Source organism: Rhinolophus sinicus, chromosome 5 (genome assembly GCF_057876585.1).
Source record: "Rhinolophus sinicus isolate RSI-liver-muscle chromosome 5, RSI-T2T, whole genome shotgun sequence".
NCBI lineage: Eukaryota > Metazoa > Chordata > Mammalia > Chiroptera > Rhinolophidae > Rhinolophus > Rhinolophus sinicus.
In genome coordinates this window covers 97687447-97709009 of record NC_142505.1, presented here as the reverse complement: position 1 = coordinate 97709009, position 21563 = coordinate 97687447, and the positions used below count along the sequence as shown (strand labels likewise).

The following is a 21563-nucleotide window of genomic DNA, read 5'->3' as shown; positions in this document are numbered from 1 at the left end:
GTTTTAAGCTATGTTACATATTTAGTTTTCTTGCTCTGTGTCAGTATTTTAGAGCACAAGTCATTTTTGGATAACAGTGCCCAGTAACTAAGGAATAAAGGGTTTATCCAAAGATCTCTTAGCCCATTCAGAATACCAACATTTTACAAAGGTGGCTTTTATCATGCAATCGTATTCATCCCCAGGGAAGACGTGTTTCTACTTTTAACTACAGAAGATTTGCCACATGTAAATGAGGTACATTCTGGAGGTGTCATTGACTGTTTCCTTTGATTGAAGACAGAGCTGTCTCCATATATCTCACAATGGTCTTAAAAGTTAATCAGGACACCTGCATAATAAGTTACTAGCCTCTTTTCAAGGACTCCTAGTAGTGGTGTTGAGTAATTTAAGCCCATTGAGGATGTGTATCAAGATTTAGAAAGTCATGTTCATGGAAAGCTCACTAGGTGTGTTGTTCTGAATTATTCCTGGAGAAACGTCACCCTGTTAATAAATCAGCAAGTCTCAAAGAATAGGTTTTGATGTTCCTCACATGGATTTTCTGAGTAAGAGTCATTCCAGGTAGCTTCTTGTATAAGGATGACTTTGACTTTAAAATTTGAGAACTTTTTATGTAAATTAAATCAGACACTGCTATAGAGAATTGCTTCAGAATCCTCAGTTTGAGAATGCTTATGACCATGAGTATCTTTTCTTTGTGTTGGTTGTTGTTGTTATTATTATTATTATTGTTACTGTTATTTTAATCTTGGGTTAGTGACAAGTGCCAGGCACCTGGCAAAGAGCTTAAGATACAATTAAGGCAACAAACAGGTGTGGTTCCTAATCTCACAAAACACCTGGAAAAGATGCATGTTTGTTTCACATGTAACAAATAGATGCATATCTGTATTTTGTCTTAAAGTCTGTTAAACAGTGCCCCATATACACATATGGCAAATTATTTTTGCATATTTATATGTCGGGAAGCTACTTATACCCTATTTTATAGCTCTGCTTTGCTTACAGGATAAGTATGTGATTGTTCTACAGTTCTTCATGTATACAAGCACGTATGTGTGTATTCCACCAAATAACTGCTGGTCAAATGAGTTATCATGGGATCTGCTCATTATCAGGTAGTAATAACAGAAGTGGCAGATCATTTTACGAGTTACACAGGTCTTCCTGCACTTACCATCTCACGACAAATTACGATGCCAAGTATTTAATTCAAATTTTCTGGGCCAACCAACTGGTGGAGAAAATAAGTGACTTGTCTCAGGTCACTCATACTGGTCTGTATGATCAAAATTCCAAGTGGATTGTTTTGGCTATGGAGGTTCTGCTTTAACCCAAAAGGAGATACAAATACCTCATAAATATCAACTAGAGAATATATTTTTTTAGCTTTATAAAGTGTGTTACAGCATTAAAAAATGTGAAACACTGGTATAAATATGAATGTTTGTTGATGTGAGAGAAACACTTTCTTCTACTTTATTTTTAAAACATGAGTAGAAACTCATTGCTTCTGTGATAGCATTAGTCGATTTCTTTTTCTTATTTACAACACTAGTTCACAGATGTTAGTTGCCATGAATATGTATCAGCAGAAAGTGTGAACCACAACCTGTAGTAGCAATTGCAAACTTCACTTAATTTACAGCCAGGCATCTGTTTATGGATCTCTCTTTTTTTATTGTACGTGTGCCCTTGTAACTCTCGTGTCCTTTGTGTTCGTTCTATCAGATGAAGTTAATTTTCTTTAGTTTCTCAAGACAGGGAGTATTTATACTATTTTATATAAATAGCATGGGTGCTCAGTATGCCCATAATGGACCTAATTTCATATACTTTGGAAATTTCTCTTCCGTATAATGTACGTCCCTGTATGTTAATGACAATCCAGGTTGTATCTACATATATAAATCAATCAATCAACCAATCAATCAATCAGTGAAACAGTGAAAAACTCAGCCACGTATCACATAGCTAAAAAATTATTTTTTAAAGTAAGGAATGAAGTGTCAGTGTTAATATTTATAGAATTTAGGAACTTGATGAATCCCATTGGAAGCAGAAACAAACAATTTGATAATAAGATAGACTCAGGAACTATTTATGTAACGTTAATTAAATGGATTAAAATTTATTTGCTGTTAAAAATATGAAAAGAATCTCTAAAACTGAAGCCATGTTATAATTTTAAGTTAAAAAGAGAAAAACTGCAACAAAACAATTCTCCAAATAAAAGATTTATAATGAGAAATAGTTCTTTAACAAATAAGCAAGATAATTTCAGATTGTGACAATTGCTTGAAGAAAATAAACAGAGATGATGAAGCATTAGTTATGGCAACTGCTTTGGGTGGCCGCATAGGGAGGGAGATGCTTTTTGAGTGGAAGGATCAGAAGAGACGGCTCTGTGAAGATCAGGGGGACACGCACGCTGCTGGGCAGAAGGAACAAAGGCAAAGGCTGGAGTGAAGACGTGATGTGAGAGAATATTGGGAAGGAAGGGTCGGATTATTCAGGGCACAGTAGGCCTTAGCCAAGACTTTGGATTTGATTGGAAGAGCCACTAAAAATTTTAAGCAGAGGAGATAAAATCTGACTTATGTTTTTAAAAGAGCTCTGACTATTGTGTAAATATAAGCAGGGAGGCAAATGGAGAGGCTGGGAGACCAAACTACTGTAGTAACATGGAGGCGAAGTGATGGGGCCATAGACTCAAGGGAAACAGTGAAGATAGGAAGGAGCGAGGCTGGGGAGCAAGCAGGTCTTGGTGAAAGAAAGGAAGGGATGTGCTTCAGCCCTAGGATACTCAGGTACTAATTTCTAAAAAGGTGAACAAAGTTTAACAGAGCGCAAACCTTAATGAAGCAGCAATCAAACTAAAGAGGCATGAACTACTTCTATTAAGTTAATCACTCAGAGTAGGTCCCCCTTACCTGTGGGACATATGTTCCATGGCCCCCAGTGGATGCCTGAAACCACAGATAGTACCAAACCCTGTATATAGCGAGTGTTTTTTTTTTTTTTTTTCCTATACATACATCCCTTTTCATTTAAAGGAAGCACCTCCCGGCTTTCCATTGGCATATCTAAGTTGCCAGCATCACTACTTTTGCCCTTTGGGGCCATTATTAAGTAAAAGAAGGGTCACTTGAATACAAACACTGCAATACTCTGAAAAGGAATCTAGTAGGGGACTGTACAGTGTGGGGATGCTGGACAAAGGCATGACTCACGTCCCGGGCAGAACGGAGTGAGACAGTATACGATTTCGTCCCGCTACTCAGAACAGCATGCAATGTAAAACTTAAGAATTGTTTATTTCTGGAATTTTCCATTAATTTTCAGGCTGCAGTTGACCACAAGTAACTGAAACCACAGAAAGCAAAACCTTGGATAAGGGAACAATACTGTGTTTTCATCCTACCACTGAGGAGTAGGATCCACACCTAATTAAGGAATTCCATAGACTCAGTCCACCTGCTTTACTTGGCTAAGCTCTGCCCAAGACCCTTTGATGAAGAAGGTTTAGCTGTGGACTGTTTCTTCCAAGGCGGGGCTGCATCTTATTTCTCTGTTCCCAGCACATAGTGTAGTGCCGCTCAGAGCAGTCAGCCAGAGTTGGTCAGATTCAACATCAATTTCTACTCTTAGTTTTCTTCAGCAGATGTATTTTTTTTTATTTTTATTAAATTTATTGGAGTTACAATGGTTAGTAACATTATATAGGTTTCATGTGTACAGTTGTAGAATGTATCATCTTTATATTGCATTGTGTGTTCACCACCTGGAAGGAGTTCCATCTCTGTATATTTGACCCTCTTCTTCCATTTCTCCTCTCCCTCACCCTCTGGTAACCACTAAACTGTTGTCTGTGTCCATGAGTTTTCATTTGTTTGTCTTGTTAGTTTGTTGCTTTCAGTTTTACATCCTACATATGAATGAAATCATTCATGTGGTTCTCAACTTTTCCTGTCTGACTTATTTTGCTTAGCATGATACTCTCGAAATCCATCCATGTTGTCTCAAATGGCAGTATTTCATCTTTTCTTATGGCTGAGTAATATTACATTGTGTATACATATATATACCACATCTTCTTTATCCAATCAACCAGGATACTTTGGTTGATTGCATTTCTTGGCCACTGTGAATAATGTTCCAATGAACATAAGGTACATACATCTTCATGGATAAATGTTTTCAGATTTTGGGGGTAAATACCCAGAAGAGGGATTGCTGGTTCATATGGTAATTCTGTTCTTAATTTTTTTGAGGAGCTTCCGTGCTGTTTTCCATAGTGGCTGTACCAGTTTACATTCTCACCAGGAGTGTATGAGGGTTCCTTTTTCTCACAACCACTCCAACACTTGTTATTATTTGTCTTGTTGATGACAGCCATTCTAACAGGTGGGGGGTGCTATCTTATTGTAGTATTGACTTGCATTTCCCGAATAGCTAGTGAAGTTGAGCATATAGCTGTTGGCCATCTGTATGTCTTTTTGAGAGAGTTTCTGTTTAGGGCCTCTGCCCTTTTTTTTTTTTAATTGGATTGTTTGATTTTTTGTTGTTGTTGAGTTACATGAGTTCTGGATATTAGCCACTTATCGGAGTGACAAATATCTTCTGTTGATTTGTTGTGTTTTTGTTTTGTTGATGATTTATTTTGCTGTGCAGAAGCATTTTAGTTTGATATAGTCCCATTCACTCATTTTTGCTTTTCCTTCCCTTGCCTTAGGGAAGCGTTTTAGTTTGATATAGTCCCATTCACTCATTTTTGCTTTTCCCGTTTGCCTTAGGGGTCAAATTCATAAAATCCTCTCTGAACCCAAGGTCTATAGTTTAGTGCTTATGCTTTCTCCTATGCAATTTATTGTTTCAGGTCTTATGTTTAGGTCTTTGATCCATTTTAAGTTAATTTTGGTATATGATGACAGATAGCAGTCTAGTTTCATTCTTTTGCACGTGGCTTTCCAATTCTCCCAGCACCATTTATTGAAGAGGCTTTCTTTTCTCCATTGTATATTTCTGGCTCCTTTGTTGAAAATTATCTGTCCATATACATGTATATGTGGGTTTATTTCTGGGTTCTCAATTCTATTCCATTGATCTCTGTGTCTGTTTTTCTTCCAATACCATGCATGTTTGATTATTGTCACTTTGTAGTATTAATTGAAGTCAGGGAGTGTGATACCTCCAGCCTTGTTCTTTTTCCTTAGGATTGCTTTGCTATTCAGTATCTTGTGATTCCATACAGATCTGATGATTCTTTGTTATACTTCCTTAAAAAATGCCATTGGGATTTTGATGGGGATTGCCTCAAATCTATACCTTTGAGTAACATTGCCATTTTAACTATGTTCATTCTTCCAATCAATGATCACCGAATAGCTTTCCATTTCTGTATGTCTTCTTCAATTTCTTTTAATAAAGCCTTATAGTTTTCAGTGTATAGGGCCTTTACATCCTTTGTTAAGTTTAATCTTAGGCATTGTATTCTTTTTGTTGCAGTTGCAAAAGGGATTTTTTTAAGGACCTATTATATGTCACTTACTCTTTTATATTCTTTATATAAATTATTAAATCAATTTTTACTGAAATCCTGTTAGGTAATTATTGTTGTTAATAATTTCTTTACAGACAAAGAAACTAAGGTTGGTTAGGAAATGTTAACCATCTTGATGTGAATCAGTCAGCGAAACAGAGTTAGAATTTATACCTCTGTCTGATGTGTTCTAAAACTTGTATTTTTTTCATGACCTTATTCTGCTTCATTGTTCAGAAAACATGTATTGATAAATCAGTTAGGACTGTATGTTTTTGGCACCTTCTACTTGGTCTTCAACAGAGAGATTAGTGAAAAATGATGACAGAGAAATATAAAGACATTAAAGGGACAGATTCATTTCTCTCTTACGAAATAATAAAAGTACCCAGTGGCCTAAATAAATAACTCTGCCAGCCCATAGGAGGAAGCTCTCTAACAAGTCATTAAGAATATCAGATTACTCAGGACAGAGCAATTCAAGTGATAGATGAAAGGCTGATTGTATGTGTATTAAAGCACTTGCAAAGTACTATACTATGCATAGAAAGGTCAAAAATGATGGATCAAAGCTAGGATTGATTGAAGATTAGATTTTAGGGTCTTGAGAAAGGAAGGAGAAAACCAGGATGAATGGAAGAGGAATATCTATGTTGATATTCTTAATCACCTGTGATGCTCATAAAATAAGGGTCCTGGGATCCCACCCCACCCCAAAATATTCTGGAGTATGGAAACTTCCTAACAAACACTCCCAGGTGAATTTGGTACAAGTAGATAATGGACCACACTTTGGGGAAAAAATGATTTGGTTGGATCTCTTTATTTTACAAATCAGCATGAGCCTCATAACGGTTTTCCAAAGTTACAGAGCTCTTTTTCGTTAGAGCTTTGGCTAAATCAGTCTCTTAAAGGCCTAGTTCTCTCCTCTTTGATACTTGGAATTAATTTTTCCAACTCTAGCCATGGACCAGCTAACAGCATATATCATTGTAATTTCTCTTCTAGAATCACAACCACAGCTGCCTGCATGATGGACCTAAGGAGGTACCCATTGGATGAACAAAACTGCACCTTGGAAATTGAAAGCTGTAAGTTTTTTTGAGAATCCAGCTAAACTGAACTGTGCTTGATGAATGTTTTTCTTAAGCAGAGACTTCCTACCCTGGTTTATGTCCAGACCACAGGTCCTGCAAAGGTCCTGTTAGCACACTAAATTTGATGGAAAGAGGTACTTCTAATATCTTCCCTCAATGATACTGCTGTCCTCTTAGTCCTGTCCCTAAATCCCTGGGAGAGATGTGAAGGGAAGAATTAATCTAGCAATAAAAGGAAGATTCTAAGAGCCTGGATGGAAACATAGGGCTATTCCAGCCACTTAAGATGTGTTATTGATACAGTAAGCTTGGGACAATAGGGAAAGGTGGCAGGGAGACAGAAGATGTCAGAATGATTTTTGATGTCATAAACATTTGCACTTTGCTATTGCAACATAAATGTGGCCTTCTGGGTTGGCTGGAATATTCATAGAGTGTGGATTGGTAGGATGTTTTTGTTTTGAAGGACTATTTTCAGTGTTGAAAATTTATATTCTTGCTGAAGGCCATATGATGAACAAGAATGGCGTATACACATGTGTGTGTATATTCTTTCTGGTGCTGACCTGTTCTGCAGCGCTGTTGCATTTCTAGGCCAGGATTTCAGTGTCCTTCTTGATGATTCAGTCACCTACCCTGCTCGGTAGAATGTTAATTTCATAACCCGTCTCCATTTCAGAGGTAACACACGGAGGTCATTTGAGGTGGGGTAGGGTTTTGAATCTCTTTTCTCTGTCAGTTCTTCCCAATGTGTTCATACCTCATCCCACCAAACAATTGGAGGCTGACAATGTTATATCTAGCTTTCTAGATAATGAGCAGCTTGACTGCTGTGCGGATACTCTGAGCCTTTGTCAGGAACTCTAGCTGTGGCAAGCAGCGTGACTCTAAATCACTGCTCTGAGTGGAAATATAGCATTTATGACACATTGTGGGTATTTTTGCCCATTTCAAAAAATAGCTTCCAGGGATAATTAAATTTACATGCATTTTTTTTGGAAGAACCTGATTTCATACTTGTATTTCCAAATCAGTTTTATTTTGACAGTAGATCTCTGCCATGCAAAACTATTTAATAAAATTGTTCTGTAGGATTTTTGTGATTATTTTATGTAAATATCTTTGGGATAACGTTGCATTTTTATAACTTAAGATAAGGGTTACAGTGCAGAATAATGTTCTTCAGATCCCAAATTCTTTGGTTGTTTCAAGTTGTTGATGTAAGGACATTTTGAAAAGGGTAGGTTGCTGTGTACCATTCATGGGTTATCGTGGTCAGAGAATTTATTGTGGTAGAATTTGACTGAAATTTTAAATAATCATATTTGTACACAATTAAAGCACTTGCACTGATACCATTTCATTTGAGCCTTTCACAACCCTGTCAGGTAAGTAAACATAGCCTTTTTAGTTTAAAACATTGGTGCCTAAGGACGAAGACAAAACCCAAGGAAATTGTAATTGTGACATGAATGTTGAATAATTAACATGGTAATTCCTTAGACTTTTAGAAAGTTGATGTTTTATAAAGGGGCTTTTACATATCTCATTGCAATGAGTTGCCCTGTTAAATGAGGTAGAGTAGATTTTTTTCTAGCTTTGTTGAGATATAATTGACATATTATGTATGTACAAAGTGGTGCTTTGATATATGTATACAGGTATGTTGTGAAATGATTACCACATAAGGTTAGTTAACATGCCTTTCAGCTCACATAGTTATCTTTTGTGTGTGTATGTATGTATGTGTGTGCATATGTGTGTTGAGAACTTTTAAGGTTCACTCTTAGCAACTTTCAACTATACAGTACAGCATCATGCACTGTAGTCACCATGCTGTACATTAGCTAGCCAGATATTATTCATTTTATAACTGAAAGTTTGTACCCTTTAACCACCTTCACCTATTGCCCCCCAGACCCTACCCTTGGCAAACATCAATTTAATCTGTTTCTATGAATTCAGGAGTTGTTTTTTTTTTTTAATTCCACATAAGTCAGATGAGACAGTATTAGATGTTCTCTGCCTTACTTATTTCACTTAGCGTAATGCCCCTAAGGTTCATCCATGTTGTCACAAATGGCAGGATTTCCTTCTTCTATCTAAGAATATAGAAGAGTATATACAGAGGGTGCCAAAAAAAATGTATACACATTTTAAGAAAGGAAAGAATTGTAGTACTCAATATATATCAATAACAAAAGATGAATACAAGTCATTTGTATACATTTTTTGGCACCCCCTGTACATCACATTTCTCTTAATTGTTTTTAATGCTGTTGTGAATGGGATTGTTTTCTTAATTTTTTTTTCAGGGGGTTCATTGTCTATGTATAGAAATGCAGCTTATTTCTTGTATTTATACTTTGATTTTATATCCTGCTACTTTATAAAATTCATTTATTAGTTCTGGTAGTTTTCTGCAGTCTTTAGCATTTTATAGATATAATTTCATGTCATCTGTAATCAGAGACAGTTTTACTATTTTTTTGTTCCAATTTGGAGGTCTTTTATTTCTTTCTCATACCCCACTGCTCTGGCGAGGACTTGCAGTACTGTGTTGAAAAGGACTTGTGAGAGTGGGCATCCTGGTCTTGTTTCTGATCTTAGAGGAAAATTTCAGCCTTTCACTATTGAGTATGATGTTAGCTGTGGGCTTCTAATATATGGCTTTTACTACGTTTAGGTGCATTCCTAATATATGCAATTGGTTTGGAATTTTTATCATGAAACAGTGTCAAACTTTATCAAATGCTTTCTTTTTTTTTTCAAGATAATCATGTGATTTTTATCTTTTACTTATTAATGTGATGTATCACATTTGTTGATTTGTATAATGTTAAACCATCCTTGCATCCCAGGGATGAAGCCCACTCATTCGTGGTATGTGATCCTTTTAATGTTTTGTTGAATTTGGTTTGCTAATTTTTTTTGAGAATTTTTGCATCTGTATGTATCAGGGATATTAGCATATAGTTTTCGTATTGTATTTTATCTAGCTTCGGTGTCAGGGTAGTGCTGGCATTATAAAGTGACTTTGGGAGAGTTCCTTTCTCTTCAACTTTTTGGAAGAGTTACAGAAAGATTGGCATTAATTTTTCTTTAAATATTTGGTAAAATTCAGTGAAACCATGTTTTCCTAGGCTTATCATTCTTGGGAAGTTTTTGAGTACTGATTCAGTCGCCTTACCCATTATTGGTCTGTTCAGATTTTCTATTTCTTTATAATTCAGTTTTAGTAGATATTTCTAGGAATTTATTTATTCTATATCGCCCAATTTATTGTCATATAATTGTTCATAGCAGTCTCCTATGATCCAGTGTCTTTCTGTGGTATCATTTGTAAATGGCCCTTCTTTCATTTCTGAATTTATTTGAGTCCTCCCTTCTTTTTTTCTTGATTGGTCTATCTAAAAGTTTGTAAATTTTGTTTTATCTTTTCCAAAAGCCAACTCTTAATATTTATGACCTTTTCTATTGCTTCTCTGTGCTTGAGAAGAATGTGTATTCTGTTTCTATTGGATGGAATGTTCTGTATATGTCTGTTAGGTCTATTTGGTCTATAGTGTTGTTCAATTATGCTGTTTCCTTATTGATTCTCTGTCTCGATGATTTATTCATTGTCGCGAGTGGGATATTAAAATTCCCAACAATTATTGCATTGCTGTTTATTTCTCCTTCAAGTTCTGTTAGTATTTGCTGTATATATTTAGGTGCTCTAATGTTGGGGGCATAAATATTTATGATCGTTGTATCTTTTTGATGAATTGACCCCTTTATTATTACATAATGACCTTCTTTGTCTCTTGTAAGCATTTATAGCTTAAAGTCTGCAGGGTAGACATTAACATTCCTATCTTTACAACTAGGGAAACAGACTCAAAGAGGTAAAATGATATGCTCAAGATCATGTAGCCACTGAGTGGCAAGTGGCTCTGAGCTGATGTAGTGATTGACAGCTGATTTATGTTAGTAAAGCCACTGACTTTGAAGAGACCAGTTTAACAGGAAAAAAAACTTTTTAAGCTCCTTTTAGGATCTTAAAAAAAAATTCCTACCACTGCCCTTTGTAGCAGCGTCAGAAACCAGTTCTTGGTGGCCTTTTACAGTCACTGACATGGGGGGAAAGTCACCCTACTTAGCTGAGTCTCAGTTTCCTCCGACGGGGATAACAATATCTACCACATGAGGTTGTTACGAGGATTAAACGAACTAATATAGACTAATATGAATTAATGCAGATTAAGAATCTAGCACTTCTGCCTGTAAAATGGTAGATATCTAATAAACAGTAGCCTCAGCAATTAATAGTTGTTACTGTAACCACACTAATTTTGGTTATTGTATTTTCAAAGTCCCATATTGCCACAGATTTGCCCTTATTATGAGATCTAGTGTATCCAGCCAAGGAGAGACCCAAAGCACAGCATCGCCCTTCTCAACCTTTGTAGACCTCATTCTAGCCCTTGCACTTATATTTCAATTAAGTCTCATTATCTGTAGGGCTATCTGTTTCCTCATAGAATGCCTCAGCCAGCTATGCCTACAGTATAAAATGGAGATTAATTTATTTTGCTTTGGCCAAAAGGAAATAAATTAATAGCTAGCCTAAAATATCCAGAGAGAAGCATTTAAAAGCTCTTTGACATCTGTACTTGGATGAAGTGAAAGGCAGTCCATTTTTAAGTATAATCCATTCATGGTTTTGTTAACATTTAAACTGGCCAAAGAAGACAGCCCTAGCCTGCTGTTGATGTAAAGCCTCTGTAGTCAGTGCGGCAGAAGTCCCTGTGAGTGTGAGAGTGTGTTGGCACAGGCATCTCCTCTTCCTGCAGATACTCGCCATGCTTTAGGAAATCAGAAAATACAAATGTGCTCGTTGTCATCTTAGGGAATTCCAATTTCGATATAATATAAAAACAACTTGCCGTTAGGTTGTTGATGGAATAAAGGCTCTATTTTCTTCTCAACAATTTCCTCCTAAATACTCTTTATTAAAGAGGTCAATATAGATTAATACTTTAAGCAGCTTGAGGCATTGACCAAATTTACTATGACACAGGGTTAATATATTTTGGATCCAGTTCATGCTATGTACTAGTCAATATTTCAATAGATATGCATATAATATTTTTAAGAATTTAGAGGAAACAAGAGTGCATTGTGTTCTTCTACTCCTAAAGTGAAAATTGATGGCAACTTAAAGTATGTCAGTAGATTCAAAATACCTATCACAAAGGAAGTAGTAATCAGATAGAGTTCTGAGCAAGTGTGGTATAATGGATGAGAGGACATTCATTGAATACAGGTAGACGTCTGTTATGGGTTCCTCAAACTAACTATATAGGTCACTTAGCTTCTTTAAGCTATGGTTTCTCATTTCTGCAGCATTGCAGTATTTTACAGGTAATCAGATAATCAAGACAGATCTTTGTGCAATTCTTGGTTCTGATATTTCCATAAGTAGCAGCTGTTATTATAGCATATTGTTATCATTATCAAATTATACCAGGAATATTATGCTCCATGAGAGTCACAACATTTTAAGAGAGATATTTAGCAATCAGAAGACCAAAATGGAAAAGATTCATAAATCATGGAGTATGAAGAACCAGTATCAGAAATGAGGAGGGCAAGGGATGCTTTTGCCTTGAGGGCAGGAATCTTAGGGCAACAGTGTGGTAGTATTTAAATGGAATAGCTATTTTCAAATAACTGCAGAATTTCCTCGTAAGAGAGCAGACTATGTGTGCCCTAAGGGCAATACTAGACTAATGGCAAAAGATGCCAAAAGGCAATTTTAAGTTGAACTATTAAAAAAAAAAAAAAAGTCATGGCAATTATAGCTCATGGAAAATCCTGTAGGTTGCTATATGCTGTAAAACCATTTTCTGGAAAAGAAGAAATTCTTACATTGGGCACGTGATGGGATTGTATGATTTCTAAGGAGCTCTGGGTTGGTAGTTACTAGGCACCAGCAAAACGAAGTAGATCTTTAATTAAAGGACAATTAGCCAAGCACTGGTTTATGTGAGGGTGCAGATGCCATATGCATATACCTCTGGGAGCAATGCTATTTAGGAAAAGAGGCAAATCACATCTCTGCTAAGATCTTAAGCAGAACAGTGTGTGTCTTGCTCATGGTCTGTCGCTATTTACCTAGTAATTTTTTTTTTCTCCGATTTTCCTCCCAGGAGTTCATTTTGTAGTTGTGTCTCTGAGGAATGAGACTAAGTCCCCCCAAATTCCTGGCTTTCTAAATAATCTATCACCCCACTGAGGCTTTTAGAATCACAACGAGTATTTTAGGGGATCCTTGAATTATTTCAAATGAGAAAAATATTCCTGTGATATTCCATTGAGTCTTAGTCATAATTATTTATTGAGGATAAAGCAAAGAGCACTGCAAATGCTCCCCGGTGTCACTGCATACAAATTTAATTTACATTGCTGTCCTATTCTGATATTTTCCTAAGTTGTATCTAACGTTGCGGAAGTGAGGGATCTGTCTCCCTGTCCCTGCTGGGTGCAGATACCTTGTTAAAACATGATCTTTATTTAACTATTATTAGTCCCTCGTGGCCCTAGACAAGTGCCAGCATATATATTTAGAACTTCTGGCACTTCACGCAGATATTATTTGTGACCTTACTGTTTATCTGGAACTTTAAGATTTCTCCCTTCCAATTCTTCAATCGTTAGAAAGTGACTTGGTTATGAAGGGTTTATCTTGATTTTGTGAATGTGAAAAATGAAAATAGTGCACTCTAGGTTTTCCTCCCTAAGTAAACAGAAATGTTTCCTTTTTTAATTCACATTTTTCATTTTTCTTTCTGTAGTCTTTATTTTCTCCTTCTGGGATCCTCACTAGAGAGATCTTGGATTCTCCATATTTACCTGCCAAGGCTCTGAATTAAAATTTGTACAGTTTTATCTTCCAGATTAGTAATACTTATTTTAATCTAAAATTGTTACTAGTATTATATTTTGACAATCATGTTTTCAGTTTCTAAGAACTCTTCCTTATTCTTTGATTACTCATGTTCCATACTCATTTGTTCTCTTATGGAATGTCATAATCTGTGACATTCCATAAGAGATATCAATTTATTTTTATTTAAAGGCTATCAGTTTAAGTTTTCTTACAAGTTTTTTTCCTCTCTGTTTATATTTCTGTTTCCTTTTGTAAAGATGTGTGTTTACCACGATCTTTCTTTTTCATGGTGACAGTTTTCCTTATATGCCTACTAATCTTTGTAGTCAATTCATATTGGTATATAAAGGGCTAGTTTGACCAAAATATGTTAGTGATGTGAGTTCTCTGACCTGACGTGGGTTTCCTCTACATTTTTTTTTCTTTTATTAGTTTCAGGTGCACAAGACAAAGCAATACTTAGACGTTTATCGTTTATATCCCACACACTGTGTGACCCCCCCTCCCCCTATCCACTATCCCTCTGACATCGCACAGAGCCATTACATTTCCAGTGTCTCTATTCCTAATGCTGTACTCTGCTTCCTGTAACCATATATATACATACGTTTATATATGTATATATATATATATACATATACACACACACACATATGTATATAAAATTATAGTTGGCATTCATTATTGTTCAGCTTCAGGTGTACGGTGCAGAGATCAGGCATCTACATCATTTATATGATTGTTGCCATAGCTAGCCTCTTCTCTGAATAGCGTGGGGCAAGAGGAGAAGTGGGCATGCTGATGAGACGGCCTGCCTCTTCAGGAGAGAAGGCTAGGCTCTTCCACAGGTAACCAAGACTCATCTGAGGTGATGAGACCCTTTAGGTGACTTCACTCTCTCACTGCTGTGAGGAACTCATGGAACAACAACTTACTTTTTTTCTCCATTTGTAGAGGTGCCCAGGGCTATCTGGTTCTGGTTCTCTCCTCAGCCCAGTATCAAACCTGGGAATCCAGGCACCCTGCACTTTGTTCAAGGAGCCTCTTCCAGCGTTATCTCGGGTGCCATCACCAGAGACAGCTGTAGAATGATGAGGACTTGTCCAAAAGCAAAAAGAAATTAATACTTAAGGAGCCTTGGAATTAGTGTATACACTAAAGATCAGCCTTTGAGCCAATAAGATAGAATGCAGGCTATCTATTTTTAATGTCAATGTCTGACAAATAGCTTTTTCTTCTCTTAAATACCACCAATTCTAAGATTCACTATTGTATTAATAAGAATAATAAAATCCTACATTGAATGTACTCATCTCTTGGTAGATATATCCCGATTTCAAAAATACTAAAATGTAAAAGGAACCTAAAGTTCATTAGAATTGAAGAATTATAGTTATCGTCTTAATTGCAAAGGAAACCATTATTTTATTATTTCTCAGTGGGCAAACCAAAAAACAAACAAAAAAGAACAGTACATAGTATCAAATTAGTATCTGCCAATCCCACAGGTGAACATCCGCCTTCTTGCTTCATTTTCCTGAATGCACATTAGGCTGCTTCTGACATGATGTGCAAAGTGACGCAGTTAATGAAGTGTGTGCGCATGTTCCATAGTAACTGCTTGCACATGGGTAGAATGTGCATAGACTATATTATCTGGCGGTAATCAGGACTTCCACGTGAATCAACAGGTACCTTTGGAATCTAAACCTTTAGATACAGAAAATTTGGGAAGAAATCTTTCAGCAGTAGACACAATCCTTTATTAAATTTGTGTCCTATAACATTGAAAGGGCATCAGTATAAACACTATGCAAAACCCAGGTAAACAGAATGCACTGGCTTCCATCCCTCACCTGTGTTAAGCTGACTTGGTTAGTACATGGGCCCAGAGCCTAAGGACTGGTCACCCCTCAGACCATGAGGTAAGCTCAGGGATGCGTTGCATAAGTTCACCTTGGGACTCAAAGAACAGCAAGGATCAATTACAAGGAAACTGATTCCCCTTATGGCTTCTTAAAGGCAAAGCATTTTCTTAAAGATTAAATGAGTGTTTAAGTCCCTGAGGACACTGAGTGTTGGATGAGACTCTGCTCAGAAGCTCACATTATGTATATTTACCTTTCTGAGAGTGAGTGATGTCCACCTTCTTTTATGTTTGTAATGCTCATTTTTTTCCCTGCTTTGAAATTGCCCATGAGGGCTAAAAATGCAGTTTAGGTGTTCATTGTATATTATACATTTTTCTATGGCAAATCTCATGGTGGGTGGGGGTACAAACTTGTTTCTTTGGTTTTCCTTTAGGCTCAGGAAAGATGCCAGCAATGCCATCATCCTGCAAAAACTGTCTCATTTTTGGCTGGGCTCCATTTTGTATGTGATCTTAATGAAGTGAAAATGCCACATTTGTGGCTTTTCTAGTAGCATATTTAGTGTAGGCTGGAGAGCACTCTGTGAAACCTGATGTGAACATCATAAGCCAGAGGTGTAAATACACCCACAGACCTTCCCTGAAGCATTACCAGCAGCCTCACGTTGTTTCTGTTTGGTATAATAATTAAAGCCCAATGAATTACAACTCAGGCTGCTTTTTCTCAGATCCTGGACCTAGCTCCCTATGTTACCAGTTGAAGATACTTCCGTTCAGTAGGCTTTCAATACTGCTGATTCGTTTTTGCAAATCTTCAGGATAGCTTCCAGAGCCTACCATCTGTCCCTGCTGCCACCTCCATTGTAACCAGGACCATGATTATTATATTTTCAGGACCACCATCGTCATTAATAGTACTACCGTTTATTAAATACTTACTTTGTGCCAGACTCTGCTGTGTTTATATTGACACGATGAACCTTATGGCAGCTACTACTGTCATTTCCTTTTTACAAATGAGGACTTGTTTCCTTAGAGAAGTTGTGTAACTTACAAAAGGCCACACAGGTTAGCAAGTGAATGTTTAGTTGAAGAAAACAGAATCCAACTTAGCTAGTTTAAGCAGAAGGAGACTTACTTGGCTTACAGATTTCTTGGAAGGACTGAAGAAACAGACTCTAGGCTGAGCTTTTAGATATGATTCCCATAATCACAGCCCAACCTTGGATTGGTGCGGCCATCTCTGCTCCTTCTGGAGTGTTATGACTGCCTGCTCAATAGAGCCCACTTTCAATACTGCTGATTCATTCAAAGTGCTGCCCACTTTCAATACTGTTGTAGCTGCCAGCCCCAAACCAGGTAGTCTGTACTTCACAGGTAGTCTGTGCTTCTCAGGTAGTCAGCACTTCTCAGGTAGTCTGTGCTTCTCAGGTAGACTGTGCTTGTCAGGTAGACTGTGCTTCTCAGGTAGACTGTGCTTGTCAGGTAGACTGCACGTCTCAGGTAGACTGTGCTTGTCAGGTAATATGTGATTCTCAGGTAGCCTGTACATCTCAGGTAGTCTCTGCTTCTCAGGTAGACTGTGCTTGTCAGGTAGACTGCACGTCTTAGGTAGACTGTGCTTGTCAGGTAAGGTGTGCTTCTCAGGTAGACTGTGCTTCTCAGGTAGTCCATGCTTCTCAGCTAATGAAAGATGCTTTATGCCTTGCCTCTCTCCCCAGTCAATTCAGTTCTGAATTCATGTCTCCAGCAAGAGCATCCGATTGGTAGAGCCTGGATCACGTTTAAAACCATAGACAAAAGTGAGCCTGGGGAACATAGTAAGCCAAGTACCCAGTACTAAGCAGAGTGACCACCCTGAGATGGGAACCCAGAGCAGTCTGGTTTTAGAGCCCATGTGTCTAACCATTATACTGTCGTTTCCTTATTTGTATCCCTCACATAAAAGTAATGCATTTCTTTTGGAATTATAAATATTATATTTCTAATAATTCTATACTTTTAAAATCCTGTCTGCTGAATTATGTGCTTTCCATGGATATTTGTTATGTTTGTTGCCTGGACTCATACCTGAACACTAAATTTAAAGAATTTCCTGCTTTATAAGAGAGTCCACCTTCCATAGCAAAAGTTAAAAAAGACAGATGCTCATTCTCTCAGCCTCCCTTGCAACTAGAAGGTGGGTGCAAGATCAAGGTGTTACCAGTTATATGACTTTGAGTTGGAAATCTCTAATTTCCAATGAGAGATTGGAAATCTCTAATTTCCAATGAGAGATTGGAAATCTCAGCAGTGGGAATCAGCTTAAAAAAAGGTAAGAGCCATGGCAGTGGATAGTGGACATTTCAGGGGCATGTGTCAGTTGTGTCTCCCCAGTGAGAGCTGTAGTACCCTTACCCAGCAGTGGAGGTGGCACAGCTGACATCCCTAGACCAGTTCTGCTATATGATTTTGGACATGTCCCTGACTTCATAGCTTCACACCCGGCTCTTTGGCCTTCTTTAAGCTCTCAATATCAGTTTAACGAATGAGTCTTCTATTTAACTTAACCCAAGTCAGTTTATGTTGTTTGCATCTAAGACCTAGATTGCTATGCTTCTTGAAGGAAGGGTTATGTCTTACATTATCTTTTATCTCCTATATTGCTTTGATGACAGGTAGTGAGGAAATTCTTCATCAATTTAATTGATTTATTTCACCCAAATTCAGTCTAGATCCAAGACCTCCCAAAACAAAGTCGTAGAATTAGGCATTCCCTAAGTGTATGCCCCTCTGTTGGGATTTATCACCCTCCTTTTCCTCAAGCTATTTGTAAGTGATTAGAGGCTACTTAAGTGAAAATGTTAGAGACTTTATGTGAATTGTCCTGTGACCACATTAGATAGATACCTCGGAAGGTAGGTAGGTAGGTAGGTAGGTAGGTAGGTAGGTAGGTAGGTAGGATGGATGGATGGATGGATGGATGGATGGATGGATGGATGGACCAATAGTTATAGACATAATTTACTGAGCACTAGCTAAATGCTTTACATATATTGTCTCATTGTATTATATCAACCCACTGAGAGTAAGAGATTAAGTAAAGGTCACACACTGAGGCGTGGAGTCAGGATTCAGTCCCAGACAGACATCGTCAAGGACCTTTTTCTCAAAAATCAGCATATCACCAGCTACATCTGCTTTAAAAGGACACAATAGTCCTTCCTTATCTACAGTTTCACTTTCTGCGATTTCTGTTACCCATAGTCAACAATGGTCCAAAATATTAAGTGGAAAATTCCAGAACTAAACAATTCATAAGTTTTAGTATTTCCTTTCTGATAAACAGGGATTTTTTAAAAAGATTTATTTCTCACTAAAAGAAAATCACTCTTATTAGAATAATTGATTTCAAAAGCTTCTTTTTATCACCTTTAGAAATAAATATTTATTATGGATATATATTCTGAAGCATTTTGTTTGTACTTAAACCTCTGACATAAAGTACTACTTGAGTCTAAACTTAATCAATTTATGGCCAAATGGTAAGGGTTGGTGGTCAGAAATGGGAAAAATAGATTAAGGATGAGCTGGCCTAGAGTTGGATAATTGTGGCTGTTCTGAATTGTAATTGTATCCGAATCACTTAATATATGAGCAGAAGACAGAGAGTAGTATAAATTACTTACATATGCAAAAATAGTTGTTACTTGAATAAGTCTTTCCATTTCCAACTTCTCTTCTTAGCACCTTAAGTAAATAAAGGTCATACTAACCAGCAACAATTTTCTGATTGTGAAGATACACTAGCAGAACGTTTCTTAAGGTTTAACAAAAAGACCCTTTTAAGATTTGAAGACGCATTTTCAATGTAACACTAACAGCAGCTACCACTTGGAATGCCAGTTTTGTGCTGAGCGTTTTAACCTTCACATTAATAATCTGACTTGATCTTCACAGGAGCCCTTGCATAGATACAATGTCATTCCTATTTTATAAATGGGGAAACTGAGGGTTAAGTAATTTAAAACACACATTTGGAAGTGATGAGATTGGAATTCCTTTAATCCCGAAGGTTTAATTACAAAGTTTGTTAACTTAACCGTTCTATTGGTGTTCATTCATTTAGTTAATAGAAACAATGGTGGCATCAGAACAGAACTCAGACTGTAGCTCAGATTCTCTTAAACACATAGCATACTTACCGATACCTCTCCGGGCTTGGGAAACCATGAAAAGAATTGGGAGAAATTGTATTAAAAAAGACTTGTTCAAATGTGAGCAAAAGGATTTACTGAAAGCAAAAGAGGTTTGTGATTCTCGTTTTCACCCTCTTTTTCTTCTGGGAAATCTGAAACAATTAGAATGCTTCACTAGGTTTTCCAGAAAGGAAAACAAAACAGATAATCTTCTCGATTCTCCATTGCCAAGTAGGAGATGGATGACCGTCCTGGGGCAATGAGAAATCTTCAGTCCCTTTCATCTCTCTGCCCTGACATAGGGACATCCCAGGGGGCCATGGTCCAACTTCAGCACCAGGAGAAATGGGCGATGGGACTTTTGCATCATCAGGGGTATTGAGCTATAATTTTTTGTTTTTGTAACTACTTTTGTTAGGATTCGGTATTGGAGATTTGCCGGCCCCGAAATGACTAAGAACATTCATCCGCCTCCTCCATTTTCTGAAAATGTGTACGTTTGGTGGTTTCTTTTTCTTTCTTAAGTGTTCGCTAGAATTCACAAGTGAAGCTACCCGGGCCTGGAGTGTTCCTTTGGGCAAGTTTCTGATAAAGTTTGCAATGTTATTTGTAGGTATAGGGCTAATCAGATTTTCTGTTTCTTCCTGTATCATTTTGGTAAGTTATGTTTCTCAATAAGTGTCTATTTCTTCTGAGATGTTGAATTGTGGCATACAGTTAATGTCTGTAACATCTGTAGTGATAACCCCTTTGTCATTCTTGATTTTGCTGATTTGTGCTTCTCTCCTTTTTTGTTGATTAGTTATGCCAGAGATTTGCCAATTTCATTACTATTTTCAAAGTCATCTTTTCATTCTGTCAATGTTCTCTGTTGTCTGTTTTGTATTTCATTGATTCCTGTTTTTTATTGTTGTTTTCTTCCCACACTCTTCTTATATTTACTTGTCTTTTTCTAGATTTTTTTTAGGTGAAATCTTGGGCCATTCATTCAAAATTTTCTATTCTCATATGAGGACCTACAGATACAAGTTTCTCTCTAAGCCCTGCTTTTTTATTTGGCGTTCCCAAAATTTTAATGTATTTTCATAGTCATTCTTTTCAAAATATTTTTTAATTACTCTTGTGATTCCATCTTTGTCTCAATGAATTATTTGAAATTGTGTTGTTTTACTTATAATTAGTTGGAATTTTCCTAGATATAGTATCATCAGTAATTTCTAATTCAGTCCTGTTGTGATCAGAGAATACATTCCTTTCAGTTTCTATCCTTTTAAAATGGATGGAGCCTCGTCTATCTTGGGTAAATACGCCATGTACAGTTAAAAAGAATGGGTATTCTGTACCTGAAGGATCTACAGTTCTACACATGACAATTAGGTCAGGATGGTTAATAGCACGTATTGTTTGTATGCTCTATGTCTTCACTATTTTATTTCCTAGCTGTATTAAATCCTGGGAGAGAGGTGTAAAAAATTTCTACTATATTTGGGTAATTTTTCTTTAATTCTGTAGATGTTTGCTTCCTGCATCTGAGGACTTTTTGTGGCATACACGTTGATAATTGTTATGCCTTCCTGATTAGTTTTCCCTTGCATTATTATGAAATGTCACTTTATCTCTGGTAATATTTTTTGGCTTAAAGTGTATTTTATTTGATATTAAAAGAGCCATTTGGCACTAATATGCATTTTTTTTTGCATTATTAATCTTTTTCTATCCATTTATTTTCACTGCTTCTGTGCCTTTATATTTAAAGTAGGTCTCACATAGTAGGGTCTTACTTTTTATATGCTTTGACAATCTCCACTTTTTAATTGAATGAAAATGTTTAGACCAGAGCTTTGCAAACCATATGACCCATAAGACAAGTCCAGCCCATAGCCGTTTTTGTATGGCATGCATTTTTACAGTTGCAAAAGTGAGTATATTGAGAAACCTT

At 36.8% G+C, this 21563-nt stretch overlaps 1 protein-coding gene across 4 annotated transcripts in view; it reads left to right on the top strand.

The window, feature by feature from the left end:
• GABRB2 (gamma-aminobutyric acid type A receptor subunit beta2) overlaps positions 1-21563 on the top strand; it is a 206469-nt gene that overhangs the window by 91643 nt on the left and 93263 nt on the right. For all 4 annotated transcript variants that reach the window (XM_019740757.3, XM_019740765.3, XM_074313868.2 and 1 more), the window contains one exon: positions 6554-6636. In XM_019740757.3, the coding sequence (XP_019596316.1) occupies positions 6554-6636 (83 nt within the window). The remainder of the gene's footprint in view (positions 1-6553; positions 6637-21563) is intronic.